Source organism: Antrostomus carolinensis, unplaced genomic scaffold (genome assembly GCF_000700745.2).
Source record: "Antrostomus carolinensis isolate BGI_N321 unplaced genomic scaffold, ASM70074v2 scaffold5019, whole genome shotgun sequence".
Lineage (NCBI taxonomy): Eukaryota > Metazoa > Chordata > Aves > Caprimulgiformes > Caprimulgidae > Antrostomus > Antrostomus carolinensis.
In genome coordinates this window covers 49,698-66,827 of record NW_010337795.1, presented here as the reverse complement: position 1 = coordinate 66,827, position 17,130 = coordinate 49,698, and the positions used below count along the sequence as shown (strand labels likewise).

The following is a 17,130-nucleotide window of genomic DNA, read 5'->3' as shown; positions in this document are numbered from 1 at the left end:
TGCTGTGAAAATGTTCCAATAAACTGAATTGGCTTTTTAAAAAAAAAAAAAAAAAATATTTCTAAACAGTTTCTATCTCTGTCTTACATGAAAAAGTTCCTTTAAGGCCTGACTACTCATCTCTTAAATTCTTCTGAGATGAAGTCACCACTACAAATTCACTGTCCATCCACAGACAAGTCCAACCCAACTGTAAACACGCTCCAAGACCAGATGAATAAATCCAGCTTAAGATACAGGATGACACAAGTGAACCTGAAGTCTTGGTCAGACAAAGGTCCAGGAGCAGGCTGTGAAGAGCAGTGGCATAGAAGAGGAAGAGGAGAAAGAATTAAAATAGAGTAAGAAGAGACAAGAACCTGCTTTCAGGTTTGTATCATTAGAGTCGATGCTCTGTGCAATCATTCCAGTGCAGCAGCTCCAAAACTCTTCCCTTAACGATCCCGCTTCTGCAAATAACCATCACTGGCCGGGAGCCCCAGCTGCTACTGAATTACCATCGAGCCTCTGGTCCCGCTTACAAGCTCACCACCAGCCTGGGAGTTATCATTTTAAAGCTCACCTCTTCATAATATCTGTGTTGGGAAAGTAAACCACAACTTTAAATGACTTGGCCAGGATAACACGGGAAAAAAAGAAAAGAAAAAAAAAAAAAGAAAAAAAAAAAAAAGGAAATATTTGAACCTGATCCTTTAAATCCCAGTTTAAAATCCCAGCATGGCAAAAACAGATTTAATAAAAACAGGAAGAGACGCAAAGAGGAAAAGGAAGTTATAGCAGACAGCGTAGTCATGGACCAGCAAGCTCAGCTTCACAGGTGTCACAGGAAGAGACCTCGGAGATATTAACTGGACAAACTGAATTGAATTTGTGAACCCTTATGATTTATAGACCTACATTAGAGTGATGAGAACCCATTTCTACCCATGCATGGGATCGGGGTTTGGCTCACAGGACTTTTTCTCTTGAAAACTACTTCTTTAACTCAAGTAGTTTGAGTCCATTTGGAAGCATCAAACCTTGTGCCCCAAAAGCACCTGGGATGCACTGAGTCTGCTCTGTTGTGTGTTGTCAGCACCCTACACTGAGAGTGCTGCCAGCAAATGCATGGCACAAAATTGCTGCAGCAATTTAGATGAGAGGAAACTCATGGATCAGCACTGTTTGACTTTGACTTACTTGGCTTCCAGGGCACAGCCCACATTAGTGCACCAAATGGGAGAACAAGGACATCCAGGTACAGGAACCCACCACACCTCTGCACAGTAGGGAAGGCACAGGAATGAGTTTTCCCAAATCCTGCCCCTCTCCCTAGTGAGGAACCTCTTTAACCCATCCCTGCAAGATTGCTCCTCAATGGGAAGAGTCTGCTGTCAATGTTTCTCTCTTGCTACCTGCTGTTTCATCCTTTGGAAAGCAAAAGCTGTGGGGTGATGTGCATAATCAACAAAACGAGGTGGAAGGAGCCCATTTCAGTGTACATGCACGATAAAGAAGTGCCTACAGGAGAAAGCTCTTGTATCTTTTCTGATAAATGAGCACAACCAGGTGCCTCCCAAGCAGGGGAACAAGCAGGAGGAATTAAGAGGTCCATGTACAGTTGCAGGGGCACAACCTCACTGAGATCATGGAGATGCAGAAGGACAGCTCACAAGGCTGGAGTGCTGCCACGGATGGATACCACCTCTTCAGGAAGGACAAGCTGGGACAGCAAGGACGAGGAGTTGTCCTTTATGTGAGAGCACAGTAGGAAGGCACAGGGGCACTGGCCAAGGGTGGATGATGAGCCAGCTGAGAGCTTCTGGTTCAGGATTAGCAGGCCAACACACAGGTGGTGGTGTGGTGGGTGTCCACTGCAGACCACCTGCCCAGGAAGTACATAAGGAAGAAGTCTCATGTTGGCAGACCCTGGTCCTCACAGGGGACTCAAACCACCCACTGAAACCAGTATATACTGGAGGGATAAAACACAGCAGAGCACACGCCAGGAGGTTTCTAGTAATGACCTCATTTGCAATAACAAGTGTGTTCCAGTTCCTCTCCCTTTTTCCCCCCAGTTTATCCATAGTGAGGATCTGGGTAGACTTGGGGATTGCTCTGTTGAGCACTTTAGGTTCCAGAGCAAACGATACCAACTCCCATCACCACAACACTTCAGCCCCTGTGGGATGCTGCAGAGTCAGCCTACATAGGAAGCCCTGTCTGTACGTTTCATGCATTTTGCTGCTCAGACTTCTGGTTTTGCATTCCACTGACTTAAGTTAATGTTACATTCAGCTTTACATCCATTTCCTTATTTGGCCTTATTTTCTTAATAAATATTTAAGCTGCAATCCACAGGCAACAGTTCATTCCAATGCAACAACCTCTGTGCAAGTCAAACACTCAAAAATCCACAGATACTCATTCTCCAACTAAACTGCACCAATCACCCAAAAGGCACGCTTGTTATTAAGTAGCTCACTCTTCAATTTCATCTCTTTCCACTGCAACCTACAACACTAAAAACAACAAAAAACTCAAGTTTGTGTCAATCACAGTTAACTTCTGCAATTACCTGCTTACATTTATGATGTGAAAAAGAACGTTGTGGTTAAGGGTGGGAGAGAGGGTGGGAGATGCTGAGAATGTGAAAGTCTTTCCAGTAAAACTAGAAAAAATGACAAGTAAATCTGCTGGGCATCATTTGGAGAATGAGACTCCAAGGCCTGGTGTGCACATTTGTGACAGAGAACTGCCAGTGGATCTGTTAGTTCATAAACTGCTTCTCTGTATTTGAGGAAAGCACAGGTTCAGATTTCTACCACTACCATGCTCACCAAGAAGCCAGCAGATTGATTTATGAGTGACACATATAGCAAAAGTAGCAGCTCATGGTGAATTCCCCCTACTTCTTAGGACCTACCATAGTATTATTAAGAGAGTATCATGATAAAACAAACCATTTTCATCACAATTATTAGATTAAGAAATGAGGAAAAAAGTCAAAAGCATAATTTCTATTACATTTTAAGCAGGAAGTTATTAAAGAAGCTGTTTCAGTGGTCAAGACAGATGGACGTGATGTTGGTGTTGATGCTAACAGCAGTAACCCCAGCCTGGTCTGGCATTATTTCTGCCATTACATAAATTAGCTTTCTCCTGGTCTCTGGGAAGAAACACAGGCTGTTGTGTCACATACATGTTAAAATCCAGGATGTCAAAGAGAAGAGTCTCCAGATCTCCACCAACTGAGCAACTGTGTGGCATTCCCTCATCGTATTTCCACCTCCAAGAACAATTATGCATTACCTGATGTAGATTCTTCCAGCAACTTGAAAATATCATGGCGTTTGGCACAAACTGATTTTTCATTTTTATTTTGTATGGTCTTTGCAGACATAGCATGTTATAAATACAACATTCGTAAAAACTCAACAGCTGAAACAATAATCTCATTTTAAAAGTGCATGTCAAACACATATTTCTGACTTTTTCACATTTTTACACAACTGATCAATAACGTTCCATCTAATAAAACCAGTGCTTTTAAGTCTTTGCAGGGGGAGAAAAAGGAGCAGAATGTTATTCTTCCAGATGTGAATTTTCCAAAAGAGTCTGTTAAAAAACATGCTGCATCAATACCTGGTTAATATACAGAGGGATGTACATGTGTGTGTGTGTGTATATATATATATGTATATATATTTATAGGCTCGCAGACAGAGCAAAGAAGTCTAAGACCACATTAAGATGAAGGTGATCTAATGACCCAGCTGGCATAGTTAGCAGAATCTGTCAAGAAGGTGATTTGCTCTCCAGCACTGGAACCACAGTTAAGAGTAACTCTTCAAAACATTATTGACCAGACAGTAGGTAGCACATTTCCATCCCCTAGTGACCACAACTAATGTTTTAACGTGTAACCATGTCCTAAACACGAAGGCACAATTAATGGAGGAAGAGAAGAAGTGATCATTGCTCCTTCACAGATGTGTACAGACTGGGACTGCAAGGTCTTGGGCCACCTCAAATAGATCAGTGATAAAAGGGACAATGTTAGACAAGGAACTGGGGAAACTCGCCTTCTGCTTTCCCTGAACAAAGGTGCATCTTATGATCAGACAAGGTAACAAAACCAGTGATCATTCAACTGAAACAATAGATTTACAGGCTCATGGTTCATGCTTTGGCAATAGAATCTTAACAAGTGATCATCAAAATTAATACAAGAAAAATACCTTTTCACAGTGTCACCCAAAATCCTGTCATGCCATGACCAGCTAGGAATAAAAGAATAAACTTCTTAGAGTGGTGGGTGTCCACCTGTTAAACCAGGATTTCCTAAACAACTAGACTTTCAGAAATAAAGAATCCTATCTAACATGAACATAACTGATTGATCCCCTCCTAGAAACTGGGAATCCAGAAAATCCATCTCTGGATTTAACCTGACTTATAAAGAACTTGCATTTAATCAAGCAATATGGATGCAGACTCAATAATATTTAGAAAACAGAAAAAAGCTAAGTTCTTTAGTTCAAATTTTAGTTTGTATTTACAGAAGTGGGAGAAGATTGTAGTCATGTCTTTCGACTACAGATTTCTTTGGGATAGGAAAAAAAAAAATAAAAAATCAAAATTTAAAATATTACCTTTCCAAATAAAGTGACTTCACAAGTCTCCAAACACCCACTCACATAACATTTATAGGGACCATGGTTAATAAAATCAATACCTCTTTTATACACAATCCTCCACTCACTTTGAACTGGCCTGAACAATTACATGTTGGAAAATAAAAAAAGGCACAAAGCAAAAACTTAAGACACTACAGGATGAGCTCTGCTGTCTAATGATTTGTATCAGATATCCCCTCTTCCTGTACGTGCACAGGAAGATTCAAGTGTTTTCAGTCCACAAAAACTAAAGCAATTTCACAGGCCTACAAATCAAAAGAAAAGAAAGAAAACCTTAAAGAGCAGAAAACTTGCCAGTGTGAAATTCCCATTCACACTCCTGACTTAATTAAAGTGGAACTCTGAAGGTAAAAAATTACTTGTGCAACAACATTATACGTAAACCAGAGTAATCAACATGGCATGGTGATTCCGTGAGCTCAGTGCAGCTATCGTATGCTGTCCAGATAATGCACTTCTGGGTACAGAGTGTTAATAAGGAGAGCCAAGAGATTATTGCCATCTCGAAGACAATGTTCTGGATGCTTGATGAACTGAGAAGCCTGGGAGAGCTGCTCTTGATAATCCATGTATTGTTTGTTTGACGCCATAGATTCAAGAGCATTCAGTGCCTATAGATACAAGGGAAAAATTCTGTTAGCTGTGGGTACTTTGGTCCGTAACAAAGCAGTTCATGAGCCACCATGTGCACAATTCCACTAGAACATCCTTATCTACTGGAGAACCCAGAGTATTTGGAACAATACATTTATAAAATACAATTACACAACAGTGTTTCAAGTCAACTCATATTTTTCAAGCTGTTCTCTCCCCGAGATCAACACAGCAACTGTTCTGTCAAGGCTTCCTAGGATTCTGTCACCCTAATATTGTAAGATATTTATTTAATGAACTCAAGAATGGTTTCAAGGAAATTACACTGAACTACAAACTGCAACACATTTAACTATTCACTTCAGGTTGTTCCTATGAATATCTTGACTTCCATAAAAGTATTATTTTGCTCTCATTAATATTACAGAGACAACATCAAGTTAGAAATCATATGTAGAAGAGCTTATGCTGGCAGCACCAGCCAGGGCAAATGTTGGAAATACATCTGAACAGGTTTCATTCATTTCTTAGAGAAGGGAAGCAAGTTGTACCAAGTAATTTACTTGGCTTTGGTTTCTCATCAACTCCTCCTTCCCCTTCTCATGCACTTATTGAAACAATAACACTGTCAGTGCATGTGCTAAAGAAGGAATGTTTATTCATCATAGGGCTTTTAAGCCCTGCTCTCACAAACAAATGTTAGTGTGAATGCAGTCCTGCTTTGTCCCTGAAAAGCAGTGCAATCGCATCAGCATTGGTTTCTCCTGTTTGTTTTAAATTCCTTATACCTGCTAAGTGCCAAAGTTTCTGAACGCAGAGTTTACAGACACAAGTTCATCTGCACCTTTTCAGTATGTAAGATTAGAAACTGATGCCTTCTTCATATTAATGGAGAATGCTGCATCCACAGTTTTACCTAGGATCACTTTAGGTTAAGGCTCAGATACACAGTCCTGCTACTAGAGTTCAGCAAACTCACATCATCACCTGGCCTATGCTGCACTTGGCCCTGTCTCTGTCAAGTTCCAAGACAGTGTTTTGATGCAGAGCAAAACAGTATACAAGTTTGTGATACACCCCCTTCCCTGAGAAGACAAATCAGAGCAACAAGCTATTTCTGAAATTCAGAATTTAGATCCAGAGGTAAAGCAGAAGCGAAAAAAGATTGAAGGCATTCAGCAGCAAATAAAATCAACAAGTTGAGAGTAGGATTTAGCTGGAAGCAACGCTTGCAATGACTGTTGTAAACCTCAGCCCACAAACTGAGCGAGAGCATGTCAAGAAGCCAGCAACTGGCAGACAGTACCTGCTGGGCCTTCTGTGACAGCTTTGGCTCTGACCCCGCTTTCAGGCGGACTTGACTCTCTGCAGGAATCTGCACCAAGAGGAAGGCAGACAAACTGCGGGCCACCACACGAAACCTTGCACGGGGGAAAGGACAGAGAGAGAAGGTGGTATCAATTTTGCAAGTCCTCAACAGCAGATAAAACTGGAAGTTCTAACCTACGAGATCTCTCTTGCACAAGGAACATGGTAAAGACTTTAGAGGACCTTTTTCAATGCATTAGGAAAAAAAAAAAAATCATTGAATATATACTTTATAGTATAGCATACATACTACAGGACAATATAATAGCATACCTACATCTGTTCCAAGCTTAGCTGGAGCCTCCAGGTCACATCTGAAATACTCCTTCATTTCACAGCCTTTCAAACATCCTTATCACCCAAATCAAAGGATGAGCTGAACAAGACTAAGATTTCAGAGTAATTCCAACAGGATTACATCCCAGAAGGTCTTCATAAACATAGTTATGTTTAGGCACTGTGTTGAACTAGTGTTCCATAAATATTTGCATGTATTTTCTCAGCATTCTTTCCATGGTGAACTTGATTTTAATACTTAACAACCAAGCTTGGTGTCTCTCTTTAGAAGGGAAAATGAATACCAAGCAAGCACATATTTGTCTGAGTTTCTTTATACATCTGCAATACCTCAAGGTTAAGATGGAAAAGGCAACAAGCAAGTGATCGTACAAAATTCTTGTGATGTCAACAGGAACAGTCTTCTGCAGACCAGGTGGAAGTATTTTCCTCCCATGAACAGTCACCCTACAAACTTCACTGGAGATGGGCATTAAGCCAGAATCACAACTGCATTTTCTATCCTTTTCCACCACAACTTTACAGAAGTTCACGTTCATTACTGAACCAGATTCAAACACTGGCTACAATTTGTCTGTGATGGGCCCAACAACTTTATAGATCTGGGAACAGCCTAAATTCAGACACTGCAGTCTGGATCCAGGCTCAAATCAATTAATTTACCACACCTTCAACCCTTACCTGGGTGACAAAGGAGACCTCCTGCCCAGCCCAATAGCACCAAGTATCCCAGAGCTCAGTCTCTCCTCAGCCAGCTGACTCTGCCTGCCCTGGATTGCCAGCAGTGTCCGAATTACAGATTCGATCAGAATGGTGTCATCTTGCTCCACCTGAATCAAGGATAACTGCATGGCTTTATGCCACCAAAGAAACAGCTTTGCCTCTTCCTTTGCTGAGCTGTAGGTAAGATTTGAAGAATAAAATACAACAAAATATAAGTTAAAAAAGGAGTCAGATGCATAGGTTAAGAAGTTTGTATCTCTCCCTATTAGGCCTATGAAGAATGTAGATGGTTAATTAACAACAGATAATCTTAATATATGAGGATAGCATAACTATACTATCCCACCAGTTATTATACTGCTGTAACTGCAGTTGTTATGGATTTGATGCAGACATCAGCTACTGGGCTTTAAGGGCCTATAAGAGGACAAAGAACAATACTTCCTTCTAAGCTTTACAACTGAGAATAAATGATTTTGTAGCCATAAGGGGATTTAAACTTGCCTAAGACTTGGTATAAAAGGAATGAAGCTGTTATCTCTACTCTTTTTTTTTTCCTTTACTTACAAATAAAACACTTTAGAAAACACTAGCTGTTGTTTCCACAACAATTTAGACTTTTAATATGACCTTCTAGAAAAGAAAACATTGAAGTTTTCTGTTGAGCAAAGCACAAAGTGAAGTTCCCCCTACGATATTTTTAATCTTTCCCCAAACAGTTTGTAGTTTAAGTTAACAAGCTCAGATTTTCCACATAAAGCATCAGCACGAGTTTCCTGCCTCAGACTATTCTCACATTACTTCGCCCAGTCATTTCCCATCCCAGGAACCCTTAGGTTTGATGTTTAGAGCAAGATTTAATTTACTGTGTATGGTGGCTTTGCTGTTTCCTTCACATTTTGGCAATCAAATTACTATGATCCCTACAAAAGTGAAAGAATTCTTTGAATTTCAAGAAACATTCCCAAAATGTTCTTTCATAGCAAATATGAATATTATCAATATTAATATGTAAAAATATTCACCACATTTGCTAAATCCCAGCAATTTCAGCAACTGTAAGTACCGTTGTTACGTACTTTAAGTACATTATCATTTTAACCCCAAAGCTATCCATCCTTTCCCACCAGTACCCTGTTATCTAGTAAGTGGTTTTACAGCAATAAGAGGCCTCTAACTCTGGGAGCCCCACCAGATTGACTGGGTTCAGATTTGTTTCAGAGCTGCTGACAGTCCCCACTGAGCAGCTTTGAACAGACAGCAGGTCTCTCAGAGTGTTTGAGTATTTAGCACATAACTCATCCCACCTAGTGGACATCCTGGAAAATGGCATCCACAGCAATCTGGGGTTTGCTTAAAGTAATTTTAATTGAGTGCAAATCCAAGTTGCTATTAAAATCAAGCTTCTCTCAGTGAAAACTGACCAAAACTGTACCAGAAGTGTTCAAGTAAATACAATTCCTTCTTCAGTTTAACCACTACTATTAGTGTTGGCACTGGAGTTGAGTAGACTCTATGACAGTGGACATAGAAGGACTAATTTCATCCAGCAGCCTGGTGAAATTAACCTAATTAACCTGGCCACCTAAATATACCAGCTATACAACTACTACTCAAGTCAAGGTGGATTCAGAAGCCTTGAGTTTCGTACCTTGGGTACACTTGCTCCAGCCATTTGTTGATGGTTAGCAGGATTTTCATTTCATTGGTAAGAGTTTGGTCAGCGTTTAGGCATTGCAGCAGATAAACATACAGGGTCAAGTAGCTTCCTAAAGACAGACACTCCTGCAGGAATTCTTCCATGGTTAACTCAGGAACTTGGAGGGAGGCGAGTATAGGGCCCCAGCCCAAATCCTGGTGGTGAGGATAATCTGTAAAGAAAATAAAAGGAGAGAACAACGGGCGTGTGAGAAAACAGTACTTAGTAAAACCTAAGAACTAGAACTACTTCACTGTGTTCCTTTAAATTACAGAATTTCGGATGGTTTAGCTGTTTTCCAGCTGATCAGTTTGTCATGTAACTCTGATGGAGAGAAAAGAAAAATTCCACTATCGTAGGGTAGCTCTCCTTGACATCAAGGAGAGATATCTTCCTAGTGTTCAGTCAGGATTAAATTTGAAAATTTTAGCAATGGAATTTTAAATATTTCTTTCAGATATACTGAAATCAGATGATATAGAATGTGGAAGAAATAAAAACGTAGTTCCACGAGGATTATGTAAGCAGAAAGAAAAAAAATCAAAAACTATACCACAGAGTTTCAGAGTTTTACCAATTAGGACTACTTTTTTTCTTAAATTAGCTTACAAAACACTACAGCTAGAAAAATGGCAACCATTACACAGAGCAAATCAGTCTTCACAGAGATGGGTATAGTTCTTAAGAAAATATACCATGAGAGCACTTGAAAAACCCAAACCACAATGGCTTAACTTTTCTACATTTAGTTACTACAGTGCATATATGTGTGACAGTTGGGAGCCATCAGATACAAAGAAAGGAAGCCACATCTGGAATATTGTGTCCAGTTCTGGGCCCCACAGTTCAGGAAGGACAGGGAACTGCTGGAGAGAGTCCAGCACAGAGCCACCAAGATGATGAAGGGAGTGGAGCATCTCCCTGCTGAGGAAAGGCTGAGGGAGCTGGGGCTCTTTAGCTTGGAGAAGAGGAGACTGAGGGGGGACCTCATTAATGTTTATAAATATGTTCAGGGTGAATGTCAGGAGGATGGAGCCAGGCTCTTCTCAGTGATGCCCAGTGGTAGGACAAGGGGCAATGGGTGTGAGCTGGAACACAGGAGGTTCTGCTTAAACTTGAGAAGAAAATTCTTTCCAGTGAGGGTGACAGAGCCCTGGGACAGGCTGCCCAGGGAGGGTGTGGAGTCTCCTTCTCTGGAGGCATTCAAGACCCGCCTGGACGCCTTCCTGTGTGATCTCATTTAGGTTCCTGCTCTGGCAGGGGGATTGGACTAAATGATCTTTTGAGGTCCCTTCCAATCCCTAAAATTCTGTGATTCTGTGTGTGATTATGGAAACCAGATTAAAACTGAGTTCCAGTACCAAGCAGCATGAAGCTACAAGGATTCCAGACCATTCCTATCTGATGGGCGTCCAAGAATTAAAGTTTTTGGGACAAGCAGCAGAAGAAGAGAGGCTGCTACCTTCATTGAAGTAAGCAGTGATGCAGGCTTCTGTTGTCTCTGCCATGTGTCGCACAGAGGCCAGGCTCTGACACGCTGCTGTGAGAAGAGGCATTGCTAGTAACCCGTGCACTTTGCCTTCGATCCACTTTCGTAAGCTCCCCCGCAGGGACTCAGCTGTTGTAACACTGGAATTATTCATCATCATCAGTGTTTCTGTGAAAAGACTGCTGAGGGCCATATGACGTGTTAGCAGATCCATATCTGAAAGCCAGAAATAAGAGAAGACACTTGGTGTAGTAAACAGATGCTAAATGCTTAGAGTAAATGGATGCTAGAACCCAAATTCACCTTCACCACTGAGCCTTTTCTGTAGATACTGGGAAAAGCTTCTTGCTCATTACACACCTCAGTTCCTTTTCTTTACTTATGAAACTCCAGTAAGATACCTGTTCCTCGCAGTCTCTTCCCTTGATGAGATAGTTCATCATTCATTAAACAGAGACAGCTGGTAAGACTGTACACAGAGCAGAGGACACTGGAGCCCATCTTTTACCTGGGGTTTTTTACCATGTACAAATAAAGTACAAATAAATTGAATGATAAAGCACATTTACAGTTTCCACGAAAACTTGGGTATTAAAATACAGTTTAAAGCATAGCTTGGAGTGAAACAACCAAGGTTCTAGATTATTCAATTTGAAGTATGACCCAGATGAAATGTTGCAATCCCCTAGTGCATTTCCACTATTCTAGATTTCCTGCTAATCCCACTGTCCAGCCCCAGAACAGTTTTTTTAAACCATGTCTTGGCATTGCCTGAGCATGTTATCATGGGCCACCTGTGACAGTACCCTCAAAGCACAAATGTTTCCTGCACTTGGCTCCTATAAGTCTAACTACAGAGTAGACTTTTGCACATATTGATGACAAAAAGCCACTACTGTTATAAAAGAAAACTTTCAAGCAACATCAGACATTGTAGAACGAAAAATTCCCATTAGTTAAAAAGTTGTGCACAAAGAGGAATTAATCACTGTAAAAACATTGCCCAAAGAGGCCGAGACCTCCACACTTGTAGATATTTGAAAGCTCAGCAGACAAGGCCCTGAACAACCTCATTTAACTTTGAAGCTAGCCCTAGTTTGAGTAGGAGGCTGGACTATAGGCCTACAGAGGTCCCTTCCAAATTAAACTATCATCTACCTACTGAGACAAAAAAACCCCAAAAAACCCCACAAAAGCCCCAAAAGTCATCTATCATGGCACAGCTCTCCAATAAGGTAAACATCTGATCACAGACCAAACGACAAAGACAGTGCCAGGAGGTTAACAGACTTACCTAAGGTCCCAACTAGTTTTATAGCCAAGTCCTACATCACAGGCTGTAGACCATCGAGCAGGACCACCACCAGACACCTGACACCAGGGCCCACCAGATCCCCTGGGACAAGTACTGGCACAGTGCCCATGTGAAAAGTCCAGCTTTCTCCTCCCCAGTTTTTGTCAACAGAAGGTGCTGTCCTGGAAACTCTTCCAAAAACCTCCACCAGCCCCCTCAAAACCTCACAAAGAAGTTAAATCCAATAGACACCACCCATTTCTTGTCACTCTGCATCAGTGATCCTCCTGCACTCCACAGCCTGGTTGACCAACATGGAGCATACTGTCTTTCAACCCTTTAACACATACAAGTGTACACAGGGGTTCATGAAACAGACATGCTACTCTTATACTGGAGCTCCTGTTTTTTCTCTTGGTTCTGTCACTCTTGATAGCTCCACAGGGTAACATTCAATATTTTTGTTTTGTGCTAATATACCACCTACATATACATCCTCAAAGCAACATGCCCTGCTGCCCGTAAGGGAGACATTATAGTAATGCAAGTAATTACACAGTCACAGATGTTCAGCAACCCACACAGCAGAATAAAGGATCTTGACAGCTTTAAAGTAATTTGCCACTTCTTTAACACAAACCTGGAGGGTTAAAGATGACTACATCATCTAGCAGCTTGGACATTTCTTGTTCCAAAACTGCGAGAGTAATCTTTCCGCTTTGTTCCAAGGTGCTGAGAAATTGAACCACTTGGCGAATGTACGCTTGGCACTTCAGTGTGGCATCCTGTTATTCAAAATTAAAATTTATTAGGAAAAAAAAAAAATAAATAAAAAAATCATGCCTAGAACTCTTTCCATACTCTGCAATATAGAAAAGCAGAACATTGCAAACCACGAGAACAGCTCAGAGACACTGCAAAACCAGTTCGACTTACAAGGTGGATGTGACTATCTGAAGATGCACCAAAGCCTGCTGAGATTTTCAGGAGCTTCACTATCAGTTCAGCTGCAGCATCCTTAGCAAGGATAACAGAGGGAGGGTAGTGACTGTTGCAGTAGCTGATGATGCTTTGATAAGACGAAATGCCCACAAGCTGCCAAGGAAGGGAGCTGGTCTGTCCAAGAAGATTTATGAGTGGCGATTCCTGAAGATTTAAAGACATCAGTCTAAGTTCTACCTTCTTTGCTTTTTTAAATTAATATTCACAGTACTCAATGTTGGAAAGAAGCCCAGACTCCAAAATTTGAAGGAGATGGAGCAGAAACCCCACAGAAATAGGTGACCAGTGGGAGTCCGGCTGAAAATCAACTCCTCATGCAAGCAGCAAGCTAACACACATATGTCATCTCTAGCATTCACCTAACAGTACTCAGACTGCTGTAGCAGCTCTAAACAAGCACAAAAGTCAGTGAGAGAAAGTCAAAATTGACATGTAAACATGTAAAGACAATTAGAAAAAAATTGAGACCCTACAAGGTGGAGTCACTTCAGTAGAGATTTAAAAAAAGGTATTCAAAAAATTGTATTAAAAACCATAAATCTAAGTTCACAGTAGATCCAGGGACAGAAGCTAGGGACATCAATTTTCCATTCAATGAATCATCTATCAACCTGGGGGACTCCTCAAGTGCCTATTCTCATAAATACCATCCTGAAGAGTACAGCAGCCTACAGCATCCACAACTCACACAGGCATTGCAAGCATGCAGATGGAAAAGTCTGTCTGTCTACAAGCAGCAGAGTCCAACCTCAGCTATTGTCATTCTCCTCTCAAGGGTGTGCACACATCTGCAATACAAAAAGGTTCCCCAGACACTAAGAAGCACCATATTTCTACACATTACAGAATGAACAAATATTGGAATTGTGCTGACAGTCAACACAACCTGAAGACTTTCAGCATCCAGAAATAACCCAAATTAGACTACACCAACCAGAATGTGACACTAGTACATCAAGTACTTCTCAAGTTGCACGTGCTCTGGAACACAGGACAAAGAAATAAAGAGTTTGTGATGCAGGTCAAGGTGTCACAGGAGCATTCTGGGAGGTAAAAAATGAGTGGTGGTGTGTCAGTTTAACACATTGCTGGAGGCTAGAAGGGAATTCCTGAAGCTGACTCATACAATGTGCAAACAGGTATCTTTTGAAGCTTGAGAAGCTTCTGATAAGCAAATACATTCAGGTCAAAGCATGAACTCCAGTAATTTTCCTAAGATGGAATATAATGTTGATCAAAGGCTGCTGGTGACATCTTGATACAGCATCACATAATGCCTCAGGGGAAGTGGAAAACATTTGGAAAAATGTTTGAAAAAAATGGAAGACACTGCAAGTGGGAGAAAGCTGGTGGATGTGAAATGGGACTTCTTGAAGATTACTCAGCCCCTCTGAAGAGCCCTCCAGAAGCAATGGACCGAATCAGACTGTGCTAGTTTACTGACACAGAGCTCTTAGCAAAAGCAGGGTTTGGAAAGTTCATCCTAACAGCCAGTGTTTCTCTTTCCTATTCCAACAATTCAGAAATTGAGAGACCTGGAGCAGCTGGAACAAGTCCAGAGGAGGATGCGAGGGCTGGAGCAGCTCTGCTGTGAGGACAGGCTGAAAGAGTTGGGGTTGTTCAGCCTGGAGAAGAAAAGGCTCCGGGGAGATCTTATAGCGGCCTCCCAGTACCTGAAGGGGCTACAAGAAAGCTGGGGAAAGACTTTTCATAAGGGCAGTTAATGACAGAACAAGGGGAAATGGGTTTAAACTGAAAGAGGGGAGGTTTAGATTAGATATTAGGAAGAAGTTTTTCAGTGTGAGGGTGGTCAGACACTGGAACAGGTTGCCCAAGGAAACTATGGATGCCCTCTCCCTGGAAGTGTTTAAGGCCAGGCTGGATGAGGCTTTGAGCAACCTGGTCTAGTGGAAGGTGTCCCTGCTGCTGGCAGGGGGGTTGGAACTGGATGAGCCTTAAGGTCCCTTCCAACCCAAACCAGTCTGTGATTCTATGAAATACTGGAATGCAACTATAAATGGGAAAAGGGCTGAGAAATCAGAGATTATCAAATCCTCCTTCAGAGCACGGGAACAAGGAAACTGATCCTAAGATTCAACAGATGAAGTAATCTGTCCCCAGTAACTCATCAGAAGCAGAAAGTGACAAGTTTTTTAAAGATATATCTGGTCTTCAAGTCATTACATCATTGTGACTTGTAATCCGATCATATGGAGTTAGGATGGGAGCATTTTATGGTAAGAAATAAACATTTGCAAATGCAGTTCTGAGTCAGGAATGAACAAGTTATTTATAACTTTTTGAGAAAACATGTTCAAGCAGAAGAATAAATATTTTCCTTTTAAGACAGCTATAAAAGAATAAAGCATGATTTGAACCACGTCAGACTGAGGGACAAGTATTTACATGTTTATTGGTGTATAGTTCTGAGTGATTGGAGCTGAAAGCCTGTAGCAGTGGAACTCAGCTCTGCTTTAGGTCCTTAGTTAAAGGATCAGCTATCCTGACTCTGCTTCGGAAACAGGTACAATGGGCAGCATCAGACTAGCTGCACTCAAAAAAAGTGGGGACAGAAATAAGATTTTGCACCTTCTTGGAGAGAGCAGAGGGCTACTGCATAACATGGAAAAGCACAGCTGACCAGCAGACAGAGGACTCATTTGTGGAGCCTGGTGATGTACAGAGATGCAAATTCCTCATGGTTCAGACTTGTGTAGGAAAACTAAACTCGGATGAAGTGCTACTCCTAACCTCAAAGGGACTAATTCCATTGCTGAATTGTGCTTAACACAACTCACTTTAACTATGACCAGTACTGAAGATCAGGTTGGGAAACATCAAAAATATGAAAAGTAAGACACAGTGTCACGCACAAGTTTTTTCATGAATGCATGATCCTTTACCATCCCTCCACACATTCACATTTGCCACTTAGTAAAAGAATCAAGGCACAACAGAGATTTACATGACTGGTCATGACAGAATAAATGTGATTCAGCGAGTCCCAGCTCTTCTCACAGCACTACAGCTCAAAGCTGCTCCTGCACTCGTGTCAGCAGATTGCCTGAACCAAACTGGGCAGACACTAGACACTCTTTTCACTCAGGCTGTCAGAAAAAGCTTCACCTTAGGTTTTATGTAACATTGCACATGTAAAAATAAATAAATAAATAAATAAATATGCACAATACACATGCACCTATATATAGGTGCACATTACATGTACATATATATACACACACACACGTATTACAGGTGCATATGTAAATTCTGGCTAATTCTACCTCTACTTTGCATGTGCTTATAATGTTCTCCAAAACCAGGAAAGAGAATAGGAAATGGACATTTTAATTAAGGGCTGGACTAAGAGATAAGAAAGCTATACTATGCATACTTAACAATGAAATGTACTGTAGCTTTATATAACAATAATTTTTTAAACACTAATTAAAGTATCATACACACTACTTCTTTCCAAAACCTAGAGTGTTATTTTGTAACTCCAGGAAATGGTCTGTATTTACTTGCTTACTCTTTGCAACACTACTGGATCACAGCACCTACAGAAGCTTCTTAAAATGAACAGTAACTTCTTTTTTCACACAAGCTATACAAAATGCCTCACATAAGGAAGTACTCCAGAGGCGATCAAGACTAATATGTGGGGTATTTTACCTATGGAAAAAACATTTCTGAATTAACCATTCTGCAAGTTAGAAAGAAGTCACATCCTGTGCCCTTGCCAGCAAAAGATTATTTTTCTAAGACAGACAGGTATAAACCTTTTCAAAAATTACCTCTTTGCCTATAAGTTGTTCCTCCTTTGCCAACAGGACCATCATATACAGCAAACAGACAATCATGTTGTGAGTCTGAGGATGAGGGTTGGGATTCCAGGCATCAGAGAGGACACTGACCCAGTTTATTTCACATAAAACATAACCCAAGAATAAGAAACAACTCTTGGGGCTGCCTCTTTCAATCT

At 41.0% G+C, this 17,130-nt stretch overlaps 1 protein-coding gene across 1 annotated transcript in view; it reads right to left on the bottom strand.

Moving 5' to 3' along the window:
* Positions 1-5,100: 5,100 nt before the first annotated feature.
* EPG5 (ectopic P-granules 5 autophagy tethering factor) overlaps positions 5,101-17,130 on the bottom strand; it is a gene marked incomplete at its 5' end in the record, with an annotated part of 60,562 nt that continues 48,532 nt past the window's right edge. The window contains 8 exons of the mRNA XM_010175293.1: positions 5,101-5,290; positions 6,580-6,694; positions 7,620-7,835; positions 9,313-9,532; positions 10,823-11,065; positions 12,784-12,928; positions 13,080-13,289; positions 16,943-17,128. Of these exons, the coding sequence (XP_010173595.1) occupies positions 5,108-5,290; positions 6,580-6,694; positions 7,620-7,835; positions 9,313-9,532; positions 10,823-11,065; positions 12,784-12,928; positions 13,080-13,289; positions 16,943-17,128 (1,518 nt within the window). The remainder of the gene's footprint in view (positions 5,291-6,579; positions 6,695-7,619; positions 7,836-9,312; positions 9,533-10,822; positions 11,066-12,783; positions 12,929-13,079; positions 13,290-16,942; positions 17,129-17,130) is intronic.